Source organism: Bison bison, unplaced genomic scaffold (assembly GCF_000754665.1).
Source record: "Bison bison bison isolate TAMUID 2011002044 unplaced genomic scaffold, Bison_UMD1.0 scf7180017864240, whole genome shotgun sequence".
Taxonomy (NCBI): Eukaryota; Metazoa; Chordata; class Mammalia; order Artiodactyla; family Bovidae; genus Bison; species Bison bison.
The window spans coordinates 611,146-634,415 of NW_011494812.1; the positions used below are offsets into that span (position 1 = coordinate 611,146).

At 36.7% G+C, this 23,270-nt stretch overlaps 1 protein-coding gene across 1 annotated transcript; it reads left to right on the forward strand.

The window, feature by feature from the left end:
- Positions 1–9,193: 9,193 nt before the first annotated feature.
- On the forward strand, positions 9,194–10,168 carry LOC104993528 (olfactory receptor 10R2). The gene has a single exon (XM_010846839.1). It carries the CDS (start codon positions 9,194–9,196, stop codon positions 10,166–10,168), a length of 975 nt encoding a protein of 324 aa, XP_010845141.1.
- Positions 10,169–23,270: the final 13,102 nt, after the last annotated feature.

Genomic DNA, 23,270 nt, shown 5'->3' on the forward strand with positions numbered 1-23,270 from the left:
CTTTGTATTCTTGTCTTGAGAACCCCATGAACAATATGAAAAGGCAAAAGATAGGACACTGAGCAATTAACTCCCCAGGTTGGTAGAGGCCCAATATGCTACTAGAGAACAGTGAAGAAATAACTCCAGAAAGAATGAAGAGATGGAGCCAAAGAAAAACAACAACCAGCTGTGGATGTGACTGGTGATGGAAGTAAAATTCGATGCTGTAAAGAACAATATTGCATAGGAATCTGGAATGTTAGGTCCATGAATCAAGGTAAATTGGTAGTGGTCAAACAGGAGATGGCAAGAGTGAACATTGACATTTTAGGAATCAGTGAACTAAACTGGACTAGAATGGGTGAATTTAAAATAGATGACCATTATATCCACTACTGTGGGCAAGAATCTCTTAGAAGAAATGGAGTAGCTCTCACAGTCAACAAAAGATTCTGAACTGCATCACTTGGATGCAATCTCAAAAATGACAGAATGATCTCTATTTGTTTACAAGGCAAACTATTCAATATCACAGTAATCCATGTCTATGCCCCAGCCAGTAATGCTGAAGAAGATGAAGTTGAACAGTTCTACAAGACCTTCTAGAACTAACACACAAAAAAGACTGAGCCATCAAGGAAGTCCCATTACAGGTCACCTGAATGCAGAAGTAGGAAGTCAAGAGATACCTGGAGCAACAGGCAAATTTGACCTTGGAGTGAAAAATGAAGCAGGTCAAAGGCTAACAGAGTTATGCCAAGAGAACGCACTGGTCATAGCAAACACCCTCTTCCAACAACACAAGAGAAGACTCTACACATGGACATCACCAGATGGTCAATACTGAAATTAGATTGATTATATTCTTTGCAGCTGAAGATGGAGAAGTTCTATACAGTCAGCAAAAACAAGGCCAGGAGCTGACTATGCCTCACATCATGAACTCCTTGTTGCAAAATGCAGACTTAAATTGATGAAAGTAAGGAAAACCACTAGACCATTCAGGTATGACCTAAATCAAATCCCTTATGATTATACAGTGGAAGTGACAAATAAGTTCAAGGGATTAGATCTGATAGAGTGCCTGAAGAACTATGGACAGAGGTTCCTGACATTGTACAGGAGGTGGTGACCAATAACATTCCAAAGAAAAAGAAATGCAAAAAGTCAAATTGTTTGTCTGAGGAGGTCTTACAAATAGCTGAGAAAAGAAGAGAAGGGAAAGGAAAAGGAGAAAAGGAAAGATATACCCATTTGAATGCAAAGTTCTAAAGAATATGCTGCTGCTGCTGCTGCTGCTGCTAAGTCACTTCAGTCGTGTCCGACTCTGTGCGACCCCAGAGATGACAGCCCACCAGGCTCCCCCATCCCTGGGATTATAAGAAAGCCTTCCTCAGTGATCAGTGCAAAGAAATAGAGGAAAACAATAGAATGGGAAAGACTGGAGATCTCTTCAAGAAAATTAGAGATACCAAGGGAACATTTTATGCAAAGATGGACACAATAAAGGACAGAAATTGTATGGACCTAACAGAAGCAGAAGATATTAAGAAAAGGTGGCAAGAATACACAGAAGAACTGTACAAAAAAAAGATCTTCACGGCCAAGATAATCGCGATGGTGTGATCACTCACCTAGAGCCAGACATCCTGGAATGTGAAGTCAAGTGGGCCTTAGAAAGCATCACTACGAACAAAGCTAGTGGAGGTGATGGAATTCCAGTTGAACTATTTCAAATCCTGAAAGATGATGCTGTGAAAGTGCTGCACTCAATATGCCAGCAAATTTGGAAAACTCAGCAGTGACCACAGGATTGGAAAAGATCAGTTTTCACTACAAGCCCAAAGAAAGGCAATGCCAAAGAATGCTCAAACAACCTCACAATTGCACTCATCTTACATGCTAGCAAAATAATGCTCAAAATTCTCCAAGCCAGGCTTCAACAGCACACGAACCATGAACTTCCAGATGTTCAAGCTGAATTTATAAAAGATAGAAGAACCAAAGATCAAATTGCCAACATTTGTTGGATTATTGAAAAAGCAAGAGAGTTCCAGAAAAACATCTACTTCTGCTTTATTGACTACAGCAAAGCCTTTTACCTGTGGCTCACAACACACTGTGGAAAAGTCTTCAAGAGATGGAAATACCAGGCCTTATCTGCCTCCTGAGAAATCTGTATGCAGGTTAAGAAGCAAAAGTTAAAACTGGACATGGAACAACAGACTGGTTACAAATCAGAAAAGGGATACATAAAGGCTGTATATTGTCACTCTGTTTATTTAACTTCTATGCAGAGTACATTACGCAAAATGCCAGGTGATATGAAGCACAAGCTGGAATCAAGATTGCTGGGAGAAATATCAATAACCTCAGATAAACAGATGGCACCACCCTTATGGCAAAAACTGAAGAAGAACTAAAGAGCCTCTTGATGATAGTGAAAGAAGAGATTGAAAAAGTTGGCTTAAAACTCAACATTCAGAAAACTAATCTCATGGCATCTGGTCCCATCACTTCATGGCAAATAGATGGGGAAACAATGGAAACAGTGAGAGACTTTAATTTTTTTGGACTTCCAAATCACTGCAGATGGTGACTGCAGTCATGAAATTAAAAGACACTTGCTCCTTGAAAGAAAAGCTATGACCAATCTAGATAGTATATTTAAAACCAGAAACATTACTTTGCCAACAAAGGTCTGTATAGTCAAAGCTGTGGTTTTTCCAGTAGTCATGTATGGATGTGAGAGCTGGAACATAAAGAAAGCTGAGTGCCGAAGCATTGATGCTTTTGAACTGTGGTTTTGGAGAAGACTCTTGAGACTCCCTTGGACTGCAGGAGACCCACCCAGTCAATCCTAAAGGAAATCTGTCCTGAATATTCATTGGAAGGTGTGATACTGAAGCTGAAATTCCAATACTTTGGCCACCTGATGTGAAGAACTGACTCATTTGGAAAGATAGAAATATTCTAATGAATATTCAGAATTGAATATATTTTGAATGAATGCAGAATTTAATATTAAATCCATAGTGTATTTCCCTTAAACCATTTATTAAATCATTTACTAACTTACTGAGATGCTAACTTCACCACACACACACACACACACACAAATAGCCAAAGCAAATGCAATTTGGGATATGGAAACTTTGGTGGGCCATAGGCAAATCCAAAGAACAAGAAAAGGGAATTGTTTCTTTTTTTCAAGAAAATGGGTTGGTTGAAAGGGACTATAATAACTGACAAGGGATTAATATCCAGAATATTATATATCTCATACATCTCAATAGAATACTCCTCGTCTTTGAGGAAGAGGCAAGAAGGCAAGATCGGAAAGCTTAGGAAATTTTTCCTTCCAACCAAAGGATGGAAAACAAGTATGTGGGTGAAAGTTATCAGGTCTTTTCTGCCAACATGTCCAGCAGCCTCCAAATTTCTAATGAACCACCATACTAAGGAGCCTCAAATAGGAGACTGACACATTCTCCTGGACTATTATATGGTTCATGTTTTGGCAAGAGAGCCTCAAGGTCCATTTTCCCCTTGGATCACAGTTCCCCACTGAAGGAAGGCAGGACCTGTTTTAGGAGTGAAGTGGTAATTACTCCCTAGGGTGCTGAGTAGTGAAGTTATCAAATGAGGCATTCATGCTAGTGCTGATAGTCAGAAAAATACCTATTAATAATAGTAACACAGGTTGTAGCTGGTTTAGGGCTATTCAGCTGGAGCACAATGCACATTGTTTTTAGGAGTGTGGCGGTGAGTCTTGTTACTGGTTTAAACAATTTTGAGAGAATGGGAGGAAGATCTGTATGGGAATATGGGAATGGCTGTTTGCGGCAAATTATCTGGACATTTTCTTATGGCCATGATAAAAAACAGGACAAGTGCATTCCACTGCAGCCCAGGACTCACATTTTGGAGAATATGAAACTCTTTCATATTTATGGCTTGGGCTTCCTTATTTCATAAATAGATTACAGAATATAATTCTCCTGGATCCTAGATAACAGCTACTTGTGCTTTTTATCTTATGTTCAATTCAGAAATGTGAAGTATTTTTTTTTTTTAAACTATGGTCTTTGTATACATGATAGATAAGGATTGCGGAGCGGTTATAGGGGAAGCTGCTGAATGGGTAGACAAGGTAATTCTGAGGTTGAGAGAAAAGAAAACATTAGTGATATGATCTTGCAGAATGTTTATAGGAGGTATCCATAATATCAATCTTCAGAAAGAAGGAAATACTTAATTAGGGCTTCTTATGTGTAATTCTGGGCTATACTTTTACTGTTCATTAATTCTCATAATATTTCAAATTTTAGAGATTTAGGAAACTTTACTTATTTCTCAAAGAAAATGCTGAAATGTGAACAATATTTGTGCCTTTTTATTTCATCTCCAGCACTTCCTTCATGATATAAATTTTATTCCAGGTTATTTGCTTATTTAATATTTTTACCAACTGCTTGACAAATATATATGAATCCATTGTGATGATTCATTCATATCTTAATTTGTTTAATCATTGTTTCTCTCACATATACTTTGAATATTCGATATTTTCTAAAAACTCTGATGCTTATGGGGTTAGAGGGATGCATGTGAATACATGTTGCCTGGCACATAAACTTTGTCACCTGAACAGCGACATGGTGTCTGCTTTCTAAGAACTTGATTTTTCCTGAGCAAGTGAGGTCATTATCTTGAGAAGTTCTAGAATATGTTTAATAAGGGCTGGAATCTTTTTATTCACTGATGTATTCCAAATATCTAATACAGTGACTGTGACTTACTATATACTCAATAAATATTTGTTAAATTGAAAGAAGTGCTATGGGAATGAAAGTGAGAGAAGTGTTTTCCTTTTTTCCTGAGAGTTCAGAGGATCTGCCCAAAACTAAAACAGGCGTTGATGTGATACAGCATGGCTTACTGCATGCTCAGTGTCCAGAGATAAAATCTGGGAGATGGAAGAGACAAATTTGGAATGTAGTGAGAACCGAATTTATCAATAGTCCTTCCCCCCAATTCTGCCAAGGATTGGAATACATCATTATAAAGTTTTGGGTAAGAGGTACTCGATAACATATTTAATTTCTCCACATTCACCACTTCTTCCCGACTGAACTGTTTCAGTACTCACTTTCCCTGTTTATTCTGTTTCTTGCCACCCTGTCCAAGATTTCTCTCTGTCTGTAATGCCTTGCTTCCCATACTCAGGACCCTATATTCTTCCTGCCCAAATAACTCCTGAAGATATTCAGTTCCAGTTGGTCTTCTCAGGTCAAAAGCAGTGGAAGCAAAAATCGATAGGTTCTTGTATTGAATGATTTTTTTCCCCCTAATTAGGACCCCCCTCGTTGGGTCCTACTATGAGAGAGGAAAGCCAAATATATTGAAAGTAAAGAGTATGATGGATATATGTATATATATATTTTTTTTCATTTTCAGAAACACTGATTCTCTTCAGATTTCTCTTCTGCCTCTAGAGAAAAATCAGGCCTGTAAAAAAACATCAGATATGGAAAGAAAGGGGCCTGAAAAGGTAAAAAAAAAATAACAACTTTGTTTTCCAAGAAAGCCATCAGCCCTTTGTGTTGCATATTCTATGTTCCTGGTTTTCCCTGTAAGGTAGAGTAAGAAATATGTTTTAACTCCCACCTTTCATGCAGGTGCACATGTACACACACACAGCCTAAAACAGAAGATTCACTCTAAAGAAAGGTCACTCATGTATTGTATACTTTCATTCATTTCTCTCATCTATACTGTTGGTATATTAAAACTGCTGGTGTTGACCATTAACTTGATTCTGTAACCTCAGAGATGGGATAAGCATAAAGTTTCAAAATCACTATCTTTGAACAGCTGATTCATTCAGTGAGGAAAGTAGCAAGCAAAATAAACAAAACACCCCCAAACAGCAACAACAAAAAAGCAATAGTCAAAGAAAATCACACCACTGGTAGCACGCTTCCAGTGAGGAAAGTAGCAAGCAAAATAAACAAAAACACCCCCAAACAGCAACAACAAAAAAGCAATAGTCAAAGAAAATCACACCACTAGTAGCACGCTTCCTATGTAGTACATGATATTTTAAGCACTTTCTACATACTTCCCACATACTTATTTACACATACATTTAATTCTCACATTTGCCATTTTTCAGATGAAGAAACATCAAATTCTATTTTTGATAGATTTCAAACAGAATTATTGAAGAAAAATAAATGAATATATTCAAGGGCCTTGATACATTTTGATGAACTTCTTTCCATAAAATTAAAGCTTATTTTTAAACATATTAGCATTAACACTTTTACTAATCATATAATCCACATCACTATTGATAATTTGGTGAGCGCAAGTGATCTTTCAGTTTAACTTGCACTACAAATGATGTAAAACTAATTTTTATATATTTGATACATGTTCTTTCTTTTTCATAAATCATATACTAAATCCATTTTCTACACCAGAAGTTTATTTTCTCCATCAGTTGTAGTACATTTTTATTAATATTAATATTTTGAAATGATTTTTGTAATTTTTTATTTATTATTTGTTTTCTGATATTTCTGATTGTGCTTTTGTTGACAATATATGTTTATTTTATTCAGTCAAATTTTTGGTTATTTACTGCTCTTTGGTATACTGTTTTTAGTTTTGAGCTTAGTTTTTCCATTTTTTCCATCAAAAAATGTACTTTTTTTCTAATCTTTTAATATTTTGCATTTTTTTTTCTTGACATAGCCACAAGAATTTTTTGAAAATTATATTAGTTGGAGACTTATACAATATTTTTTCTATTTATTAAGGAAGTAAAGGGTAAAGGAAAAGAAAATGAAGGGTGGTAGGAGCAATTCTGGTTACTTAAGAATATAGTTATCATGTTTATATATACAGACAGTAAGTCTTTTGGTATCATTGGTTTGAATCAGCTGGAGAATGTTTTCTTATTTTTCTTGAATGTCTGTATTGTGATTGTTCAAAGGGGAAAGCATGTTAAATACCCATAATTCACAGTCTAACTCAATCCCTCTGTATTGAATGCAGTAGAACCTCTCTCCCACTCATTTATTGCAAGTATACAGTCTTCTTTTTTGTATTTTTTTAACTGTATATTTATTGTTATATTAACTGTGGTTTGGAGATAGAATTGAGCATAATAATACACTATCATGGCACATCTTAAGTTGCTAGAAATGTAAACAAATTATGTTTAAAATTACTTAACAAATTTTTTTTTGAAGATCTGTAATGTGTTTCAGAAACACTGAAACATCCCAGAGAAGGACTCATGATGAAAATTAAATGGATCCTAATGTTCCAAAGTTTTCCATTTAGTAATTAAAGTAAATATACATATAAAAAATTAAATCATCAATATATCAATTTCCTTTAAAACAGTCTTTTAAAAATAGCTTAATATACCATGACATACACATATTATATTTGTACAAATTAATATAGTTGTGTGGTCATCACCACAATAAGTTTTAGGACATTTTCATCATCCCAAAAGATAACCTCCTGTCTGTTTTCAGCCAAATTCCGTCCTGTCCCCATCCCAAGATTACAACTAATCTTCTTTCCACTGATGTATATTTTCCCTTCCTACACATTTCATATAAATAGAATTTCCAATGTGTAGTCTTTTGTACTTGACTACTATCATTTAGCATAGTATTTTTAAAGATATTTATGCTGTGGTATGCACCACAGTTCTTCCTTTTACTACTGAATGTAATAGTCAGTTTTATGGGTATATCAGATTTTGTTTGTCCATAAATTTATTTCTTCATATATTGGGGCACAATACATTGAATAGTTTTCTCCTTTTGGCTATTATCAATAATGCCGCTACTAAGAACATTCACTAAAAATATTTATGTGGATAGTATTCACGTCCCTCTGTTATATCCCTGAGAATAAAATTGCTATGTCATTAGCTAAGTTTATATTTACCATTATAAGAAACTGTGAAACTCTTTTCAAAAGTGACTGCATAATATTACACTTCCATCAGCAAAATGTGAAGGTTTCAGCCTCTCTGCCTCTACCAGCACCTCTTAGTATCTATCATTTTCATTATAGTCATCTTAGTGCATATGAGCAGTAAGCACATTATGGTTTTAATTTGCATTTTTCTAATGGCAAGTGATGCTGAATGTATCTTTATATACCTTCTAGCCACCAATACACTTTGATGAAATGTCTACTGAAAGAGTTTGCCCATTTTTAAACTGCATCCTTCTCTTATTTTACTTGTAAGGGTTATATGTATATTCTGGATGCAAATCCCTTATCAGATACATGCTTTGTGAATGCATTTTTTCTGTATGATGTTCCCTTCATTTTCACAATGGTACCCTTTGAAGTGTGTATTTCTGGACTCTCAATTCTAACCATTATCTATGTGTGTATATATATGCCAGTACCATGCTTTCTTGATTACTCTATCATTAAAGTAAACTTTGCAATCAGAAAGTATAAATCTTCTATCTTTGCCCTTAAATTTCATAATTATTTTGGTTATTCCAGTTCCTTTCCATATTTATTTTGTGATTACTTTGTCAATATTTTGAAGTCTGTAATGAATATATGGATCACTGTGCTCATAATTATCTCATAATAATGTTGAATCTTCCAATCCATGAACATGGTTGTCTTTTCATTTATTTGGATCTTTAATTTTTCTCAGCAATGTCTGATGGTTTTCTGTGTATAGATGTTGCTCCTCTTTTGTTAAATTTTATCCTAGTTGTTTTATGCCATTAAAAAGGACTTATTTTCTTTGTTTCATTTTTGTGTTTTGCATGGTGTGTTCCTAATTGTAGGAGGCAGCATAATGTCCTTTCAAAGATGTCCATGTATCAGTCCCAGAAACACGCAAATAAGTTAGGTTACATGAAAAAGGAGAATTTAGGCTGGAGATAAAATTAAGTTTGCTAATCCTGTGACCTTCAGCTAGGGAGATTAGTTTATATTATTTGGACTTGACCATGTAAACACATTGTTCTTAAAAGTGAAAGACAGAATCAGAGTCGGAAAAAGAGATATAATTTTCCTGGGTTTGAAGAAGGGAGAGGGGGATAATGAACCAGAGGCTCCTAGGAACTAGAAAAGGCAAGATGTTTCCAACATCTCAAGAAAGGAATATAAGCCTGCATACCCTAGATTTGTGTATTTATGTACCTGAATGCACTTACTTCCCTTTTGTTTTCAGGTCTTGGCAGAAAACCTCACCATGGTCACCGAGTTTCTTTTACTGGGTTTTTCAAGTCTTGGTGACATTCAGCTTGTTCTCTTTGTGGTATTCCTTTTTCTGTACTTAGCCATTCTCAGTGGCAATGTTATTATTGTTACTGTCATCCGCCTGGACAAAAGCCTCCACACACCAATGTACTTCTTCCTCAGCATTCTCTCAACATCAGAGACCTGCTATACCTTCGTCATCCTACCCAAGATGCTCATCAATCTCTTTTCTGTGGCCAGGACAATCTCCTTCAACTGTTGTGCCATCCAAATGTTCTTCTTCCTTGGTTTTGCTATGACCAATTGCTTGCTATTGGGAGTTATGGGCTATGATCGTTATGCTGCCATCTGTCACCCTCTACATTACCCTATCCTTATGAGTTGGCAGATGTGTGGAAAATTGGGAGCCCTCTGTGGGATTGGTGGGTTCTTGGCCTCACTAACAGTAGTATATTTAGTTTTCAGCCTCCCTTTCTGTAGTGCCAACAAAGTCAACCATTACTTCTGTGACATCTCACCAGTTATTCGTCTGGCCTGCACAAATACAGATGCTCATGAATTTGTCATATTCATCTGTGGTGTTCTTGTACTCGTGGTCCCATTTTTATTCATTTGTGTTTCTTATATCTGCATTCTGAGGACTATCCTGAAGATTCCCTCTGCTGAAGGCAGACGGAAGGCCTTTTCCACCTGTGCGTCTCATCTCACTGTTGTCATTATTCACTATGGTTGTGCTTCGTATATCTACTTGAGACCAACAGCAAACTATGTGTCTAACAAGGACAGATTAGTAACAGTGACATACACTATTGTCACTCCATTATTAAACCCCATGGTATACAGTCTAAGAAACAAGGATGTTCAAGTTGCTATTAGAAAAGTGTTGGGGAAGAAAGGATCCCTAAAATTATATGATTGATATATTGTTATATTTCAGATTCTGTAATAAATATAGCTTTCTGACAAAGAATGTGTTTCCATATCTTAACTGAGAATTTGTTTTTTGAGAATAGTTGGCACATTTTCTTCTCTCAGCTTTTGTAACTCAATTGCAATATAGACAAGTTCAGATAAAGTTAATTATGTGACACTAATGTCTATTTTTCTTTCAGAATAAGATGCTACTTTGAGGTTTATTGAGTTTAGAATGTTACTGACAGTAAAAATAATCATGTATTTGACCTGATCAGTGTTATGGCCATGCTACTGCTGCTGCTAAGTGGCGTCAGTCGTGTCCGACTCTGTGCGACCCCATAGATGGCAGCCCACCAGGCTCCCAGGTAAGAATACTGGAGTGGGTTGCCATTTCCTTCTCCAATGCATGACAGTGAAAAGTGAAAGTGAAGTCGCTCAGTCGTGTCTGACTTTTTGTGACCCCATGGACTGCAGCCTACCAGGCTCCTCCATCCATGGGATTTTCCAGGCAAGAGGACTGGAGTGGGGTGCCAGTTATGGCCATAGTGAATCAATTAATCATTCTAGTCCACATATTGCAACAGACAGTATTTTTGAAAGCAATATCCAAAAATGAAATTAGCCTCATGAATACGAGTGGGGGAAGACTTATTTACAATTTAAAGAGTTAGCAGCATATCTAAATCCATTCACAGACCCAATTAGTTGAGAGTCTTTGCTCATGGCCAACCTTATCTAAATCAGTTCACTCTATATTACCATTTAATCTTTCTACATTATACATTTGAATATTACAGTGTTCTTTTTTACATGTTTGAGAAATTATTTATATCCTTCTGGCACAGATTTTATGTTTTGTAATTTGAAAAATAATGACAGGATAGATTAATTGGCATTCTTGCATCTACTCATAGATATACTCATCTACTACAGGGTATGTAGACATTAGGAAATCAAATTCTATATGTCCAGAAGTTGCAGCAATTAAATAGAAAACTCCAGAAGTAGACTTTACACTTAATTCCTTGATCAACTTTCATAAAATGTGGGTGAGATTTGTGTGCAGCAGTCTGACACTAAAGTGATTTTTTTAAAGTTTTTATCTATCCTGCTTTATGGCTTTAATTTTCTGTTATCCTCTTCATGTGTGGACCTCCTGAATGATTTTAAATTTACCTCATCTTTTTCTTAGTGTTTCTAGAAGAGAGATAAATTGTTTTCTTTGGCATCAAGTGTGCCTTGCTAAGTCACTTCAGTCCTGTCTGACTCTTTGCAATCCTGTGGACTGTAGCCCTCCATGCTCCTCTGTCCATGGGATTCTCTAGGTAAGAATTCTGGAATAGGTAGCCATGCTCTCCCCTAGGGGACCTTCCCAACCCAGGGATTGAACCCATGTCTTGTCTTGCAGCTCTTGCATTGCAGGCAGATTCTTTACCATTGAGTCACCAGGGAAGCCCTGGAGACAAGTTTGCTTTTTTCTTATTCCTTACGTCAAGTCAAAAATGTGCCAAAAATTAGGTCAAGTCAAAAATTGTGTTAAACAGACAAGGAAAATTTTATTCAAGATTATTTTGGTAATGGAGAAATACCAAGTCTGAATTTGGCAACTCTGCCACAACCAACAGGGATAAGGTTTTCAGTGGCTACGACGAGGTAATGGAAAGGTACTGGAGAACCTTATAGCATTTGGGTTTACTACCTGATTTTATCAAAAGGAAAAATAAACATCTCATGGCTTTATTACAGGATGCAATTTTGTGCTTGTAGCAAGGTATTCACCAATGTTGGATTCCTTTCATCCCATGCAAATTGGGATATTAAGAACAATGTCTTCCTTAATGATCATATTTCAAATGGATGCTCCCAGGTCCTTGAGAAAGACATTTCTGGGTTGTAAAACTGACTAGAATTTAAAAATATGTATATATTGGAAGGACAGAAAAATAATATACAATTGCACATTTTCTAAAGCATATACTCTAAGAAAAGGGAGATCAGGGGTCTAGGGTCAGGAAGAAACCTCCCCAAAGTTTAATCAAGTTGAAGGCAAAATTAGGCCTGTCCTGGTCACCTATGCTCTGGGCCCCTCTCTTGTAACACATACTGGTCTATGTACATTTCCCCGTGGTAACAGAGGGTCAACAGAAATTCTGATACTTTGGCTATTGCCAGAAAGTAACTATCCTTTGTCTTTGACCTAGAGTCCTCATCATCTGTGGAGTTGTAGAAGACTATCTTCTTAGCTTGCAATGAGTGCAAAATCTCATATTCTTACAGTTCTTCACACCACATCTAATGAATTTAAGTAAACAAAACGATAATATTTGGAAGGTTTGTGGACTGCTCATGTATATGAAGAAAGATTTGATGACCAGAGTTTTTGAAGGAACTAGAACAACTGCAAAACTTTTCTTCATAGGATCTTGTAAATCATCTCTTTAGGGAACTGTCATTCAATGATTTTCTGTCCTCTCTGTTTACCCATGTTTTTAGTACTGGGTTAGAGAAAATGGTTTGCCTGAGTCAGGGAATAAGCTCAAACTTGTGGTCAAAAGGATAACTTCCTGTAATTCATTTCCCCAGTTGGTTTACATAGAGTCAAACAAAGTTCCCTAGAAGTGGGATGCTATACAAATGAAATTAATAGATCTCCATTAAATGTGACTGCAAAAATAGTGTATATATGTATATATATGTAATACAACATTGTGAGTAAACTATATACTCCAATACAAATCAATTAAAAATAAAGTAGCAAAACAAAAAAAAATATGCTTGACTTTCAAGCATGTACACATTTATTTGCATATAAGGAGACATCTTTTTCTTTCTATAATTCCAAAACTATCCATTTTTAATAAAATAAATTAATATGTCCTGAACACTTACTAAGTGTTAGACACTATTTTAGTTACAGGATACATTAGTAAGAAAAAATAAAGAACCTTGCCTTCTTGGAGTTTATAGTCTATTGCAGAGAAATGAAGCATAAACAATAAGCAGGATATATTAGTAAATTATATGTTAGAAGATCATGTGTTCCATGGGGGGTGGGGGGTGGGGAGTAAGGCAAGGGAGCAAAGGTATTGGTGGTGATGATTTTAACAGGGTGTACAAGATCTCATTAAGAAGGGGCCATTCTAGCAAATACTTGAAAGAAGTGAAGAAGAACATTATGACTGCATAAATTGTCCCCCTTTTTGTCACCTTTCATCAGCTAAAATTTAGTATCCATCCATGAACAAAAGTACCTCTCAGAGAGCTGGGGGATCCAGGGAGTTTTTCCCACCTGTGCACTGGATAACAGGTAGATAAACCTTATTATGGGTTATGGAACTGGCAGGTGTCTGTGGATTGGTTTTGGCCCCTCTTTGTTGCAGTTGGGGAGCACCTGCAAAGCACTGACGTGGGCATATAGCCAAGGATAAAAGAGCCTTTGTAGAAGTCCTGGTTTACAGAGGGAAGATGCCAGCACTCTGTTGAAGCAAAAAAGCAAAAATCAAAAAACCCACAAAATACTTGCATTGAATATGGAAGAAGACGTTTTTCAGTGCCACCCCTCCTCTAGGTGTCACAGCTTGGCACTGAACTAGCTGGCAACAACTCTCCTGAGCAAAATGGGAGTGAAATGACTGAGTGCCCATGTTCCCCAGCTGTGTGGGATGCTGCTGGAGGAAAGCTTTTCTCTCCTAAAGCACCCAGGGTACAGGAAAGACTTTCATGACTACATGGGGAGAGGGGATCAGGAAAGGCAGATACAAATATGAGAGCACGTTTAAGGGATCTGGTATCTGTTGACTGTATTCAAGACTCTAGCAGCAAGTCCACATACAAGCTTTTGGAAAACCTCACTTGAAGATCTCCCCTAACTGGCCCATAGTTACCCCAAATACCCAAGTACCAAGCCCAAATCTCCCCTGACTTTTCAGCCAGCTCCTTTTGAATGATCCTGAAATGGCTGTGAGAGTGAGCTATGGTATTTAAAGAAGGCAAGCAGAAAACAGAGTCTATGGGCAAGGGACAAAGCACAAAGTTGGGCTATAGCACCACCTTCAGGAAAATAAGAGATTTCCAATATCTGATTGGATGTGCTAAAAGATTAAAAGAAGACATGCAAAATTAAGAATTCTGCTACTTAAAAAACAATGGATGATACAAATTACAATATTGGATGAACCTTGAAAACACACTGAGTGAAAGAAGCCAGTCATGTATGACCACATCATATATGATTCCATTAATATAACATGTCCAGAATAGGCAAGCTTATAGAAATAGAAAGTAGGTTAGTAATTGCCTAGGGATGAGAGTTGGGTGGGAATACGGGGTCTTGTAGGCTAAAGGTGTGGATTAATTTCTTAGGCTAATAAAATGTTCTAAAACTGATTGTAATGATGGGTGTATAACTATGTGAACATACTAAAAGCCATTGAATTGGACTCTTAAATGATTGACTTCTATGGTACATGGATTATATCTCAACAAAGCTTTTAAAAGAAGAATTCTGCTACATGAGGGAGCATGGAGCAGATGTTCCCATGCAAGGTCAGGAAATTCCAGTGTATAAGTAGGACCAACAAATGTACCTTCCACCTGAAGACAGTTAGTAAGGAATGCGGAGGTTATAACTCCTTCAAGTGCCAAAGTAGCTATGTACAATTTCAAGATACGCAAAAAGTCAAGGAAACATGACTTGATCAAATGATCACAATAATCCTCTAATAACTGAGCCCAAAGGTACAGAGATATGTGAATTGTCCAATAAATAATTCAAAATAACTTTTTTTGAAGAAACTTAATGACTTCATACTTTGGCCACCTCATGTGAAGAGTTGACTCATTGGAAAAGACTCTGATGCTGGGAGGGATTGGGGGCAGGAGAAAAAGGGGACAACAGAGGATGAGATGGCTGGATGGCATCACCAACTCGATGGACGTGGGTTTGGATGAATTCCGGGAGTTGGTGATGGGCAGGGAGGCCTGGCGTGCTGCAATTCATGGGGTTGCAAAGAGTCGGACACGACTGAGCGACTGAACTGAACTGAACTGAACTGAAATCACTTCATTGGAAATAGGAGAACAGTGGAAACAATGTCACACTTTATTTTGGGGGGCTCCAAAATCACTGCAGATGGTGACTGCAGCCATGAAATTAAAAGACACTTACTCCTTGGAAGGAAAGTTATGACCAATCTAGATAGCATATTCAAAAGCAGAGACATTACTTAGCCAATAAAGGACCATCTAGTCAAGGCTATGGTTTTCCCAGTAATTTCCCACCTGCAATTCATGGGGTCGCAAAGAGTTGGACATGACTGAGCAACTGAACTGAATTGAACTGAATGACCAGACAATTCAACAAAATCAACAGAGCAATGCAGAAATGAAATAAATTTAAAGGAGATACATGTTGTAATAAAACAGAATCATTCAGAAATTCTGGTGCTTAGGAATTTAGTGAATGAAATTAAAAATGCAATAAAGGACATCAGTAGCAGAGCTGATCAAAAAGAAGATGGACTCAGTGAGTAAGAGAATAGGAATTTTGAAATAAGTCAATCAGAGAACAAAAAAAGTATGAAAACAGCAAAGAAAGACTACATGATCTAATGGACATCAAGAGAACAAATATCAGAATCACTGGATTTCCAGAAAGAGAATATGAGGAAGAGGACAAAAGGTTTATTTAAATAAATGATAGTTGAGATCTTCTCAAGTCTTATGTGAGATTTAGACACCCAAGTTCATGAAGCTACATCCCCTCATTATTTCCATTCAAAATGTTGTTCTCTAAGACACATTAAATTAAATTCAAAAAATCAAAAGCACAGAGAGAATCCAAAAAGTAGCAAGAAGATAAAGATTTCAACCTACAACATAACCCTCATTAGACTATCAGCAGATTTCTCAGAAGAAACTACTGACCAGAAGAGAGCAAGATGGTATGTTCAATGTGCTGAATTAAAAAAAAGAAAGAAAGAAAGACAGCCAGCCAAGAGTACTCTGTCAGGGTTATTCTTCAGAAACAAAGGTGAAATAAAGATTTTACCAAATAAACAGAAGCTAGTGGCGTTCATAAATCATCATTAGATCTGCCTTATAAAAAATGTTGAAATACTGAAAGGATTTCTTTAAGCTGAAGAAAGGCGATGCCAAAGAATGTTCAAATTACCATACAATTGTGCTCATTTCACGTGGTAGCAAGGTAATACTCAAAATCTTTCAAGCTAGGCTTCAGCAGTACATGAACTGAGGACTTCCAGATATACAATCTGGATTTAGAAAAGGCAGAGGAACCAGAGAACAAATTGCCAGCATCCATTGGATCATAGAAAACCAAGAGAATAAAAAAAAAAAAAATCTAGTTCTGCTTCATTGATTATGCTAAAGCCTTTGTGTGAATCACAGCACACTGTTGAAAATTCTTTAAAAGATGGGAATACCAGACCACCTTACCTGTCTCTTGAGAAGGTTTCTCAAGAGAGAAACAGAACCAGACATGGAACAATGGACTGGTTCTAAATTGGGAAAGGAGTATGTCAAACCTATATATTGTCACCCGGCTTATTTAACTTATATTCAGAGTGTATCATACAAAATGCTGGGCTGGATTATTCACAAACTGGAATCAAGATTGCTGAGAGAAATATCAATAATCTCAGATATGCAGATGATACCACTTTAATGACAGAAAGTGAAAGCAAAAGTGAAAGTCACTCAGTCGTGTCCGACTCTTTGTGACCCCATGGACTATATAGTCCATGTAATTCTCTAGGCCAGAATACCAGAGTGAGTAGCCTTTCCCTTCTCCAAGGGATCTTCCCAACCTAGGGATCGAATCCAGGTCTCCTGCATTGCAGGCAGATTCTTTACCAGCTGAGCCACAGGGAAGTGAAGGGTAATTAAGGAGCCTCTTGATGAAGGTGAAAGAGGAGAGTGAAAAAGTTGACTCAAAATTCAACATTCAGAAAACAAAGATCATGGCATCTGGTCTCATCACTTAATGGCAAATAAATGTGGAAAAATTGGAAACAGTGACAGATTTTATTTTCTTGGGCTCCAAAGCTACTGCAAATGGTGACTGTAGCCATGAAATTAAAAGATACTTGCTCCTTGTAAGAAAAGCTATGACAAATCTAGACAGCATATTAAGCAGACATCAATCACCTTGCTGACCAAAGTCTGTACAATAAAAGCTATGATTTTTCCAGTAGTCATGTACAGATGTAAGAGTTGGACCATAAAGAAGACTGAACACCAAAGAATTGATGCTTTTGAACTGTGGTGCTGGAGAAGACTCTTGAGAGTCTGTTGGACTGTAAGGTAATCAAATCAGTCAATCCTAAAGGAAATCAACCCTGAATATTCATTGGAAGGACTGATGCTGAAGCTGAAGCTTCAATACTTTGGCCACCTGATGTGAAGAGCTAACTCACTGGAAAAGACCCTGATACTGGGGAAGGTTGAGGGCAAGAGAAGAAAGGGCAACAGAGGATGAGATGATTGAATGTCACCACTGACTCAATGAACGTGAGTTTGAGTAAACTTGGTGAAGGACAGGGAAGCCTGGCGTGCTGCAGTTCATGGGGTCACAAAGATCAGACATGATTTACACTGAACAAAAGCTGAAATGAAAGGGTGATAATTAGTAAAATGAAAATACATGAAAATATGCAGCACAATGGAAAATGTAAATATCATCAGATTTAGAAATTTTGAATTTTGTAATATGATGTGTTAACTATTCAACTGTTATATAAAGGCTAAAGGAGAAGAGAATTAGAATGAGTATGACTACTATAATTTCTTCATGAATACAAAATACAAAAACATTAATTTTGAGATTAAAATTTAAAAGGCAGGGAGTAAAAGAATAGAGGTTTTATGCAAGCTGAGGTATGTTGCTATCAGTGTGAGAAAGGAAACATCACAATTTTAAATTGGATAAAAGTTTTAAATAGGCAGACTCCAAAGAATACATGCAAATCACTAGTTACGTATAGAAAAAAATAAAAACTCAATAGCAGTAGTGATTGAGGAAATGCAAATCAAAACCACAACATATCACTTCACATTCACTAGGATGGCAATCATACTAATAATCCTAATAATGCAGAAAATACCATGTGTTGGCTAGGAAATGGAGAAATTGGGATTCTCATATATTTCTAGAGAGGTAAATTAGTGCAGTTGCTCTGAAAAATTTGACTGTTCCTCAAAAAGTTGCAGATAAAATTACCATATGATCCAGTAATTCTACTCCTATCACATACTCAAGAAAATTAAATACATATGCTTACACAATACATTGTACATGATTCTTCATAGAGGCATCATACATTTTGGTAATAGTCAAAATTTGGGAACTACCTAAATGTTGCCACAAAAAGTCACAAAGCCCTGATACATGCTCTAACATAGATGACCTGTATGCTAATTAAAAACACCCATACAGAAAAGACAACATATTGTATAATTCCATTTGTATAACATGCTTAGAATAGGCAAATCTATACGGATAAAAAAGTAGAGTAGAGGTTGCTGGGGGAAGAGGAGGAGACTGCTAATGCTTATGGGGTTTCTTGCCAGGCTAATGAAAATGTTCTGGAATTAATATTAGTGAAGGTGGCCTAATTTTCTAAATATACTAAAATCCATTGAATCTACATTTTAAAAGAATAAATATTATAGATCAAATTGCCAACATCTGCTGGATCATCAAAAAAGGATGAGAGTTCCAGAAAAGCATCTACTTCTGCTTTATTGACTATGATAAAGCCTTTGACTGTGTGGATCACAATCAACTGTGGAAAATTCTGAAAGAGATGGGAATACCAGACCACCTGACGTGCCTCTTGAGAAATCTGTATGCAGGTCAGGAAGCAACAGTTAGAACTGGACATGGACAACAGACTGGTTCCAAATAGGAAAAGGAGTACGTCAAGGCTGTCTATTGTCATCCTGCTTATTTAACTTCTATACAGAGTACATCATGAGAAACGCTGGGCTGGAAGAAGCACAAGCTGGAATCAAGATTGCCGGGAGAAATATCAAATACCTCAGATATGCAGATGACACCACCTTTATGGCAGAAAGTGAAGAGGAACTAAAAAGCCTCTTGATGAAAGTGAAAGAGGAGAGTGAAAAACTTGGCTCAAAACTCAACATTCAGAAAATGAAGATCATGGAATCCATTCCCTTCACTTCATGGCAACTAGATGGGGAAACAGTGGAAACAGTGGCTGACTTTAGTATTGGGGCTCCAAAATCACTGCAGATGGTAATTGAAGCCATGAAATTAAAAGACACTTATTTCTTGGAAGGAACGTTATGACCAATCTAGATAGTATATTCAAGAGCAGAGACATTACTTTGCCAACAAAAGATCCGTCTAGTCAAGGCTATGGTTTTTCCAGTAGTCATGTATGGATGTGAGAGTTGGACTATAAAGAAAGCTGAGTGCCGAAGAATTGATGCTTTTGAACTGTGGTGTTGGAGAAGACACTTGAGGGTCCCTTGGACTGCAAGGAGATCCAACCAGTCCAGCCTAAAGGAAATCAGTCCTGAGTATTCACTGGAAGGACTGATGTTGAAGCTGAAACTCCAATACTTTGGCCACCTGATACGAAGAGCTTGACTCATTTGAAAAGACCCTGATACTGGGAAAGATTGAGGGCAGAAGGAGAAGGGGATGACAGAGAATGAGATGGTTGGATGGCATCACTGACTCAATGGACATGAGTTTGAGTAAACTCATGGTGAGGAGAGATGGGAGATGGTGATGAGAGCAGGAGATGGTGATGGACAGGGAGGCCTGGCGTGCTGCAGTCCATGGGGTCACAAAGAGTCGGACATGACTGAGTGACTGAACTGAACTGAAATAGTATAGTATGTGAATTCTCTCTCAGTTAAGAAACAATCTGATTCAGTCATAAATACACACTTGAAAAAGATTCATAAATATTTGTAGAATAATTTAAAGATTGATAGTAGATTATCTATCTACCTATGTATCATCTATCTATCATGTTTCTCTCTTTAAGTAATGTGTTTTGTGTGTGCATGTGTATATATTCATAATCAGTTTAATTATAAAGAGTGGAAATTCAAGGAAATAAAGTTGAAGAAGAAAGGACATTTCACAATCTTTGTTACATATTGATACTTTTTTTACTCTGAGGATCATATGTTATTTAGATAGTTTGACATTTATTTTTAAATAACCAAATATATTTTAAATAAAAAGTACTAAGGAATCACTAAGAAATTAGCTGTTGGAACAGAGAGCAAAATGTATTGTTTTTCATTGCATCTAAAAAATAAAAATTTGTTTAATAGAAATGGGGGGGGCATTTTTTTAACAAGAAATTTTTTATTGAAATATATTTAATATAGAAACCTCATAGTCTCTTTCTAATTTTTTTAAATTTATTTGCTTTGAATTGGAAGACAATTGCTTTAGAGTATTGTGTTGGTTTCTGCCATACATCAACATGAGTCAGCCATAGGTATATGTATGTCCCTTCCATCCTGAACCTCCCTCCCACCCCAACTGATGCCTCTATATTGTTGCAGAGCACTGGATATGAGCTTCCTGAATCATACAACAAATTTCCACTAGCTATCTAATTTTGCATATGGTAATGTACATGTTTTATTACTACTCTCTCATTTCATCCCACCCACTCCTGGGACATTTCAAAATGAAGAATTGTGTTATGGGTTGGATTGTGTCCCTCTGAAATTCACATGGTGAAGTCATAACCACTGGTACCTCAGAATATGACTGTTTGGGGAAAACAAGGTTTTAAAGCAGGCAATGAAGCTAAAATTAGGTCATTAGAGTGGACCACAATCCAGTATGACTGGCACCTCTGTAAGAAGAGGAAGTTTGAATACAGAATTACAGAGGAAAGATGAATGAAGCCACAGGGAGAAGATAGCTAAACACAAGTCAAGGAGAGAGGCCACAGAATAAACCAAACTGATGATATTTTGAATTGGATTTCTAGCTTTCAGACTGTGAAAAAATAAATTCTGTTATTTAACTAGCCAGGTCTAAGATACTTTGTTACAGCAACCTTGGCTAACTAATACAGAACATGTGGCATAAGTATATTTTGCATATTTAGAAACTTAGCTGGAGGAGCAGGTGTGAAGAGAGAGGAATTTGAGGACAATTCATGGAGGATCTTAAGGCCAGCACAAAATATCTACTTTCGTTGGTTGTAAATTGTGAACTTTTGAAGCTTTGCGGAAGAGAGGAATTTGATCAGAAATTTTCTTAGGTTGAGATCCATGAGCATCATCAATTTAGAAGTGGAGAGACCAACAGGAACAGAGATTTTAGGAGCAGTTTAGTGACCTAGGAAGATCAATTACTGCCAGATAATTATGACACAACTGTTTATCTTTCTACTTTACTCAATACTGTTCAAAATAATCTCATCTTTATCTACTTTAAATGAAGATGTAGATCAATAGAGAAGAAGACACCCATATCCTTATTTTATAATGAATAGTCCATGGCCCAAACTAAGAAAGTAATGTACTTAGTAATTTTCTAGGTCAAAGAGGTCATACATTATATATGTTCTCTTTCCTTGCAAATTTTCACTTTGTATGACCTCAAACAGTGTGGGAAGTGAGGAGGAAGCAGTGGTGCTGGTTGATTTATGAGGTCATCCTTAGAACTGAGTTGCATGTCATTGCATGGGAAGAGGGTCATGGTGTCCAGGAGTGTGTGTGACAAGATATGGGAAATAGTTTCCATGACTGTTGGGCAATGTTAGTGCCTTAATCACAGCATGAGGCAGTGGGGACAGTGGTACTGGACATACCGCTGGAGTGAAAATTCAGCTGAGCTCTGGGAAAGGGGTAAGAGTGGTTTCTCTGCCATGTATTTACCTGCAGTGTGATTAAAAAAAAATACATAATCTCCACTATATCCAGTGTTTACAATGTGGTAGAGGGCTAAAAATTCTTACTTAGCTTATCTCGAAATTTTTAAAGTAACAATTCACACACACTTACAGACATATATATCCCTCTATATATGTGTATTCCTGGAGAAGAGCATGGCAACCCACGCCAGTACTCTTGCCTGGACAATCCCATGGATAGAGGAGCCTGGTGGGCTACAGTCCATAGGGTCACAAAGAGTCAGACATGACTGAAGCAACTTAGCATTCATGCACCTATGTGTATAAAGGTGACTTGAGGGATTTGTGATTAATATTATGCTTGAAACTTGGGAATATTTATCGTATTATCAAACAATTAATATTTGAGTGGCATTGATTTGAGTTTAAAGACGAAATAAGGACAACTGGTATATCTTCAAAGTTGAGGCATCCTGTCCTTGTATACAGTATGTCTATATTTATCCAAGTTTTATTCTGTATCCCTCAAAAAGGTTTCTTTATAGCTTCATTTTAATAGGTCTCAGCTAGAAATTATGAAATGTTTCTAGATGATTTGCAAGGTAAAAGATTAAAATTCTCCAATTTGCAAATATCTTCCTTTAATATTTTCACACAGATCTATGTTGAACTTCCAAAGGAACTCATATCCCAGAACTAATCCCTTTTCTTTCATTTGCAAGCTGTTCAGGGATTTACATCTAAAATTTTCCTGTGGGCACACACAGAGTTTCTGTCACATCTTCCTAATCCCCCAGATCACTCTCTGTAGAGTTCACTTCTACAAATTCCTTCTGAGCTGTTGAACCACTGATTGTTACCAATGATGTCTCTTTTGTCTCTTGCCAAGCCCAGATAGATACATTTGCTCTGTAGCTGTGTGATCAAATCCCCTGGAATGATTATGACATTATGTTTTGATACACATTTTTTTCCGTATTACTAATAAAGATTCATCAGGGAAAATGAGCAACTTTCTTGATTGGGACATAAGTTTAAAAACTGATATCATGCAAAAACTTAAATCAGGTTTCAAAAGATTTTCCATAGGGGAAAGTGCAAGATGAAATGAAATGGTCAAAAAATTATCTGAGGAAGTATAGAAGATTTTGAGGGGGGAAGGGTGGAAGAAGTATAGGAAATTACTTCACGAGCACTGAAGGAGTTTCAATTAATGCATGAAAG

Excerpts from the sequence above, each read along its gene's own strand:
- LOC104993528 (XM_010846839.1), top strand. The coding sequence starts at position 9,194 with ATGCACTTACTTCCCTTTTGTTTTCAGGTCTTGGCAGAAAACCTCACC.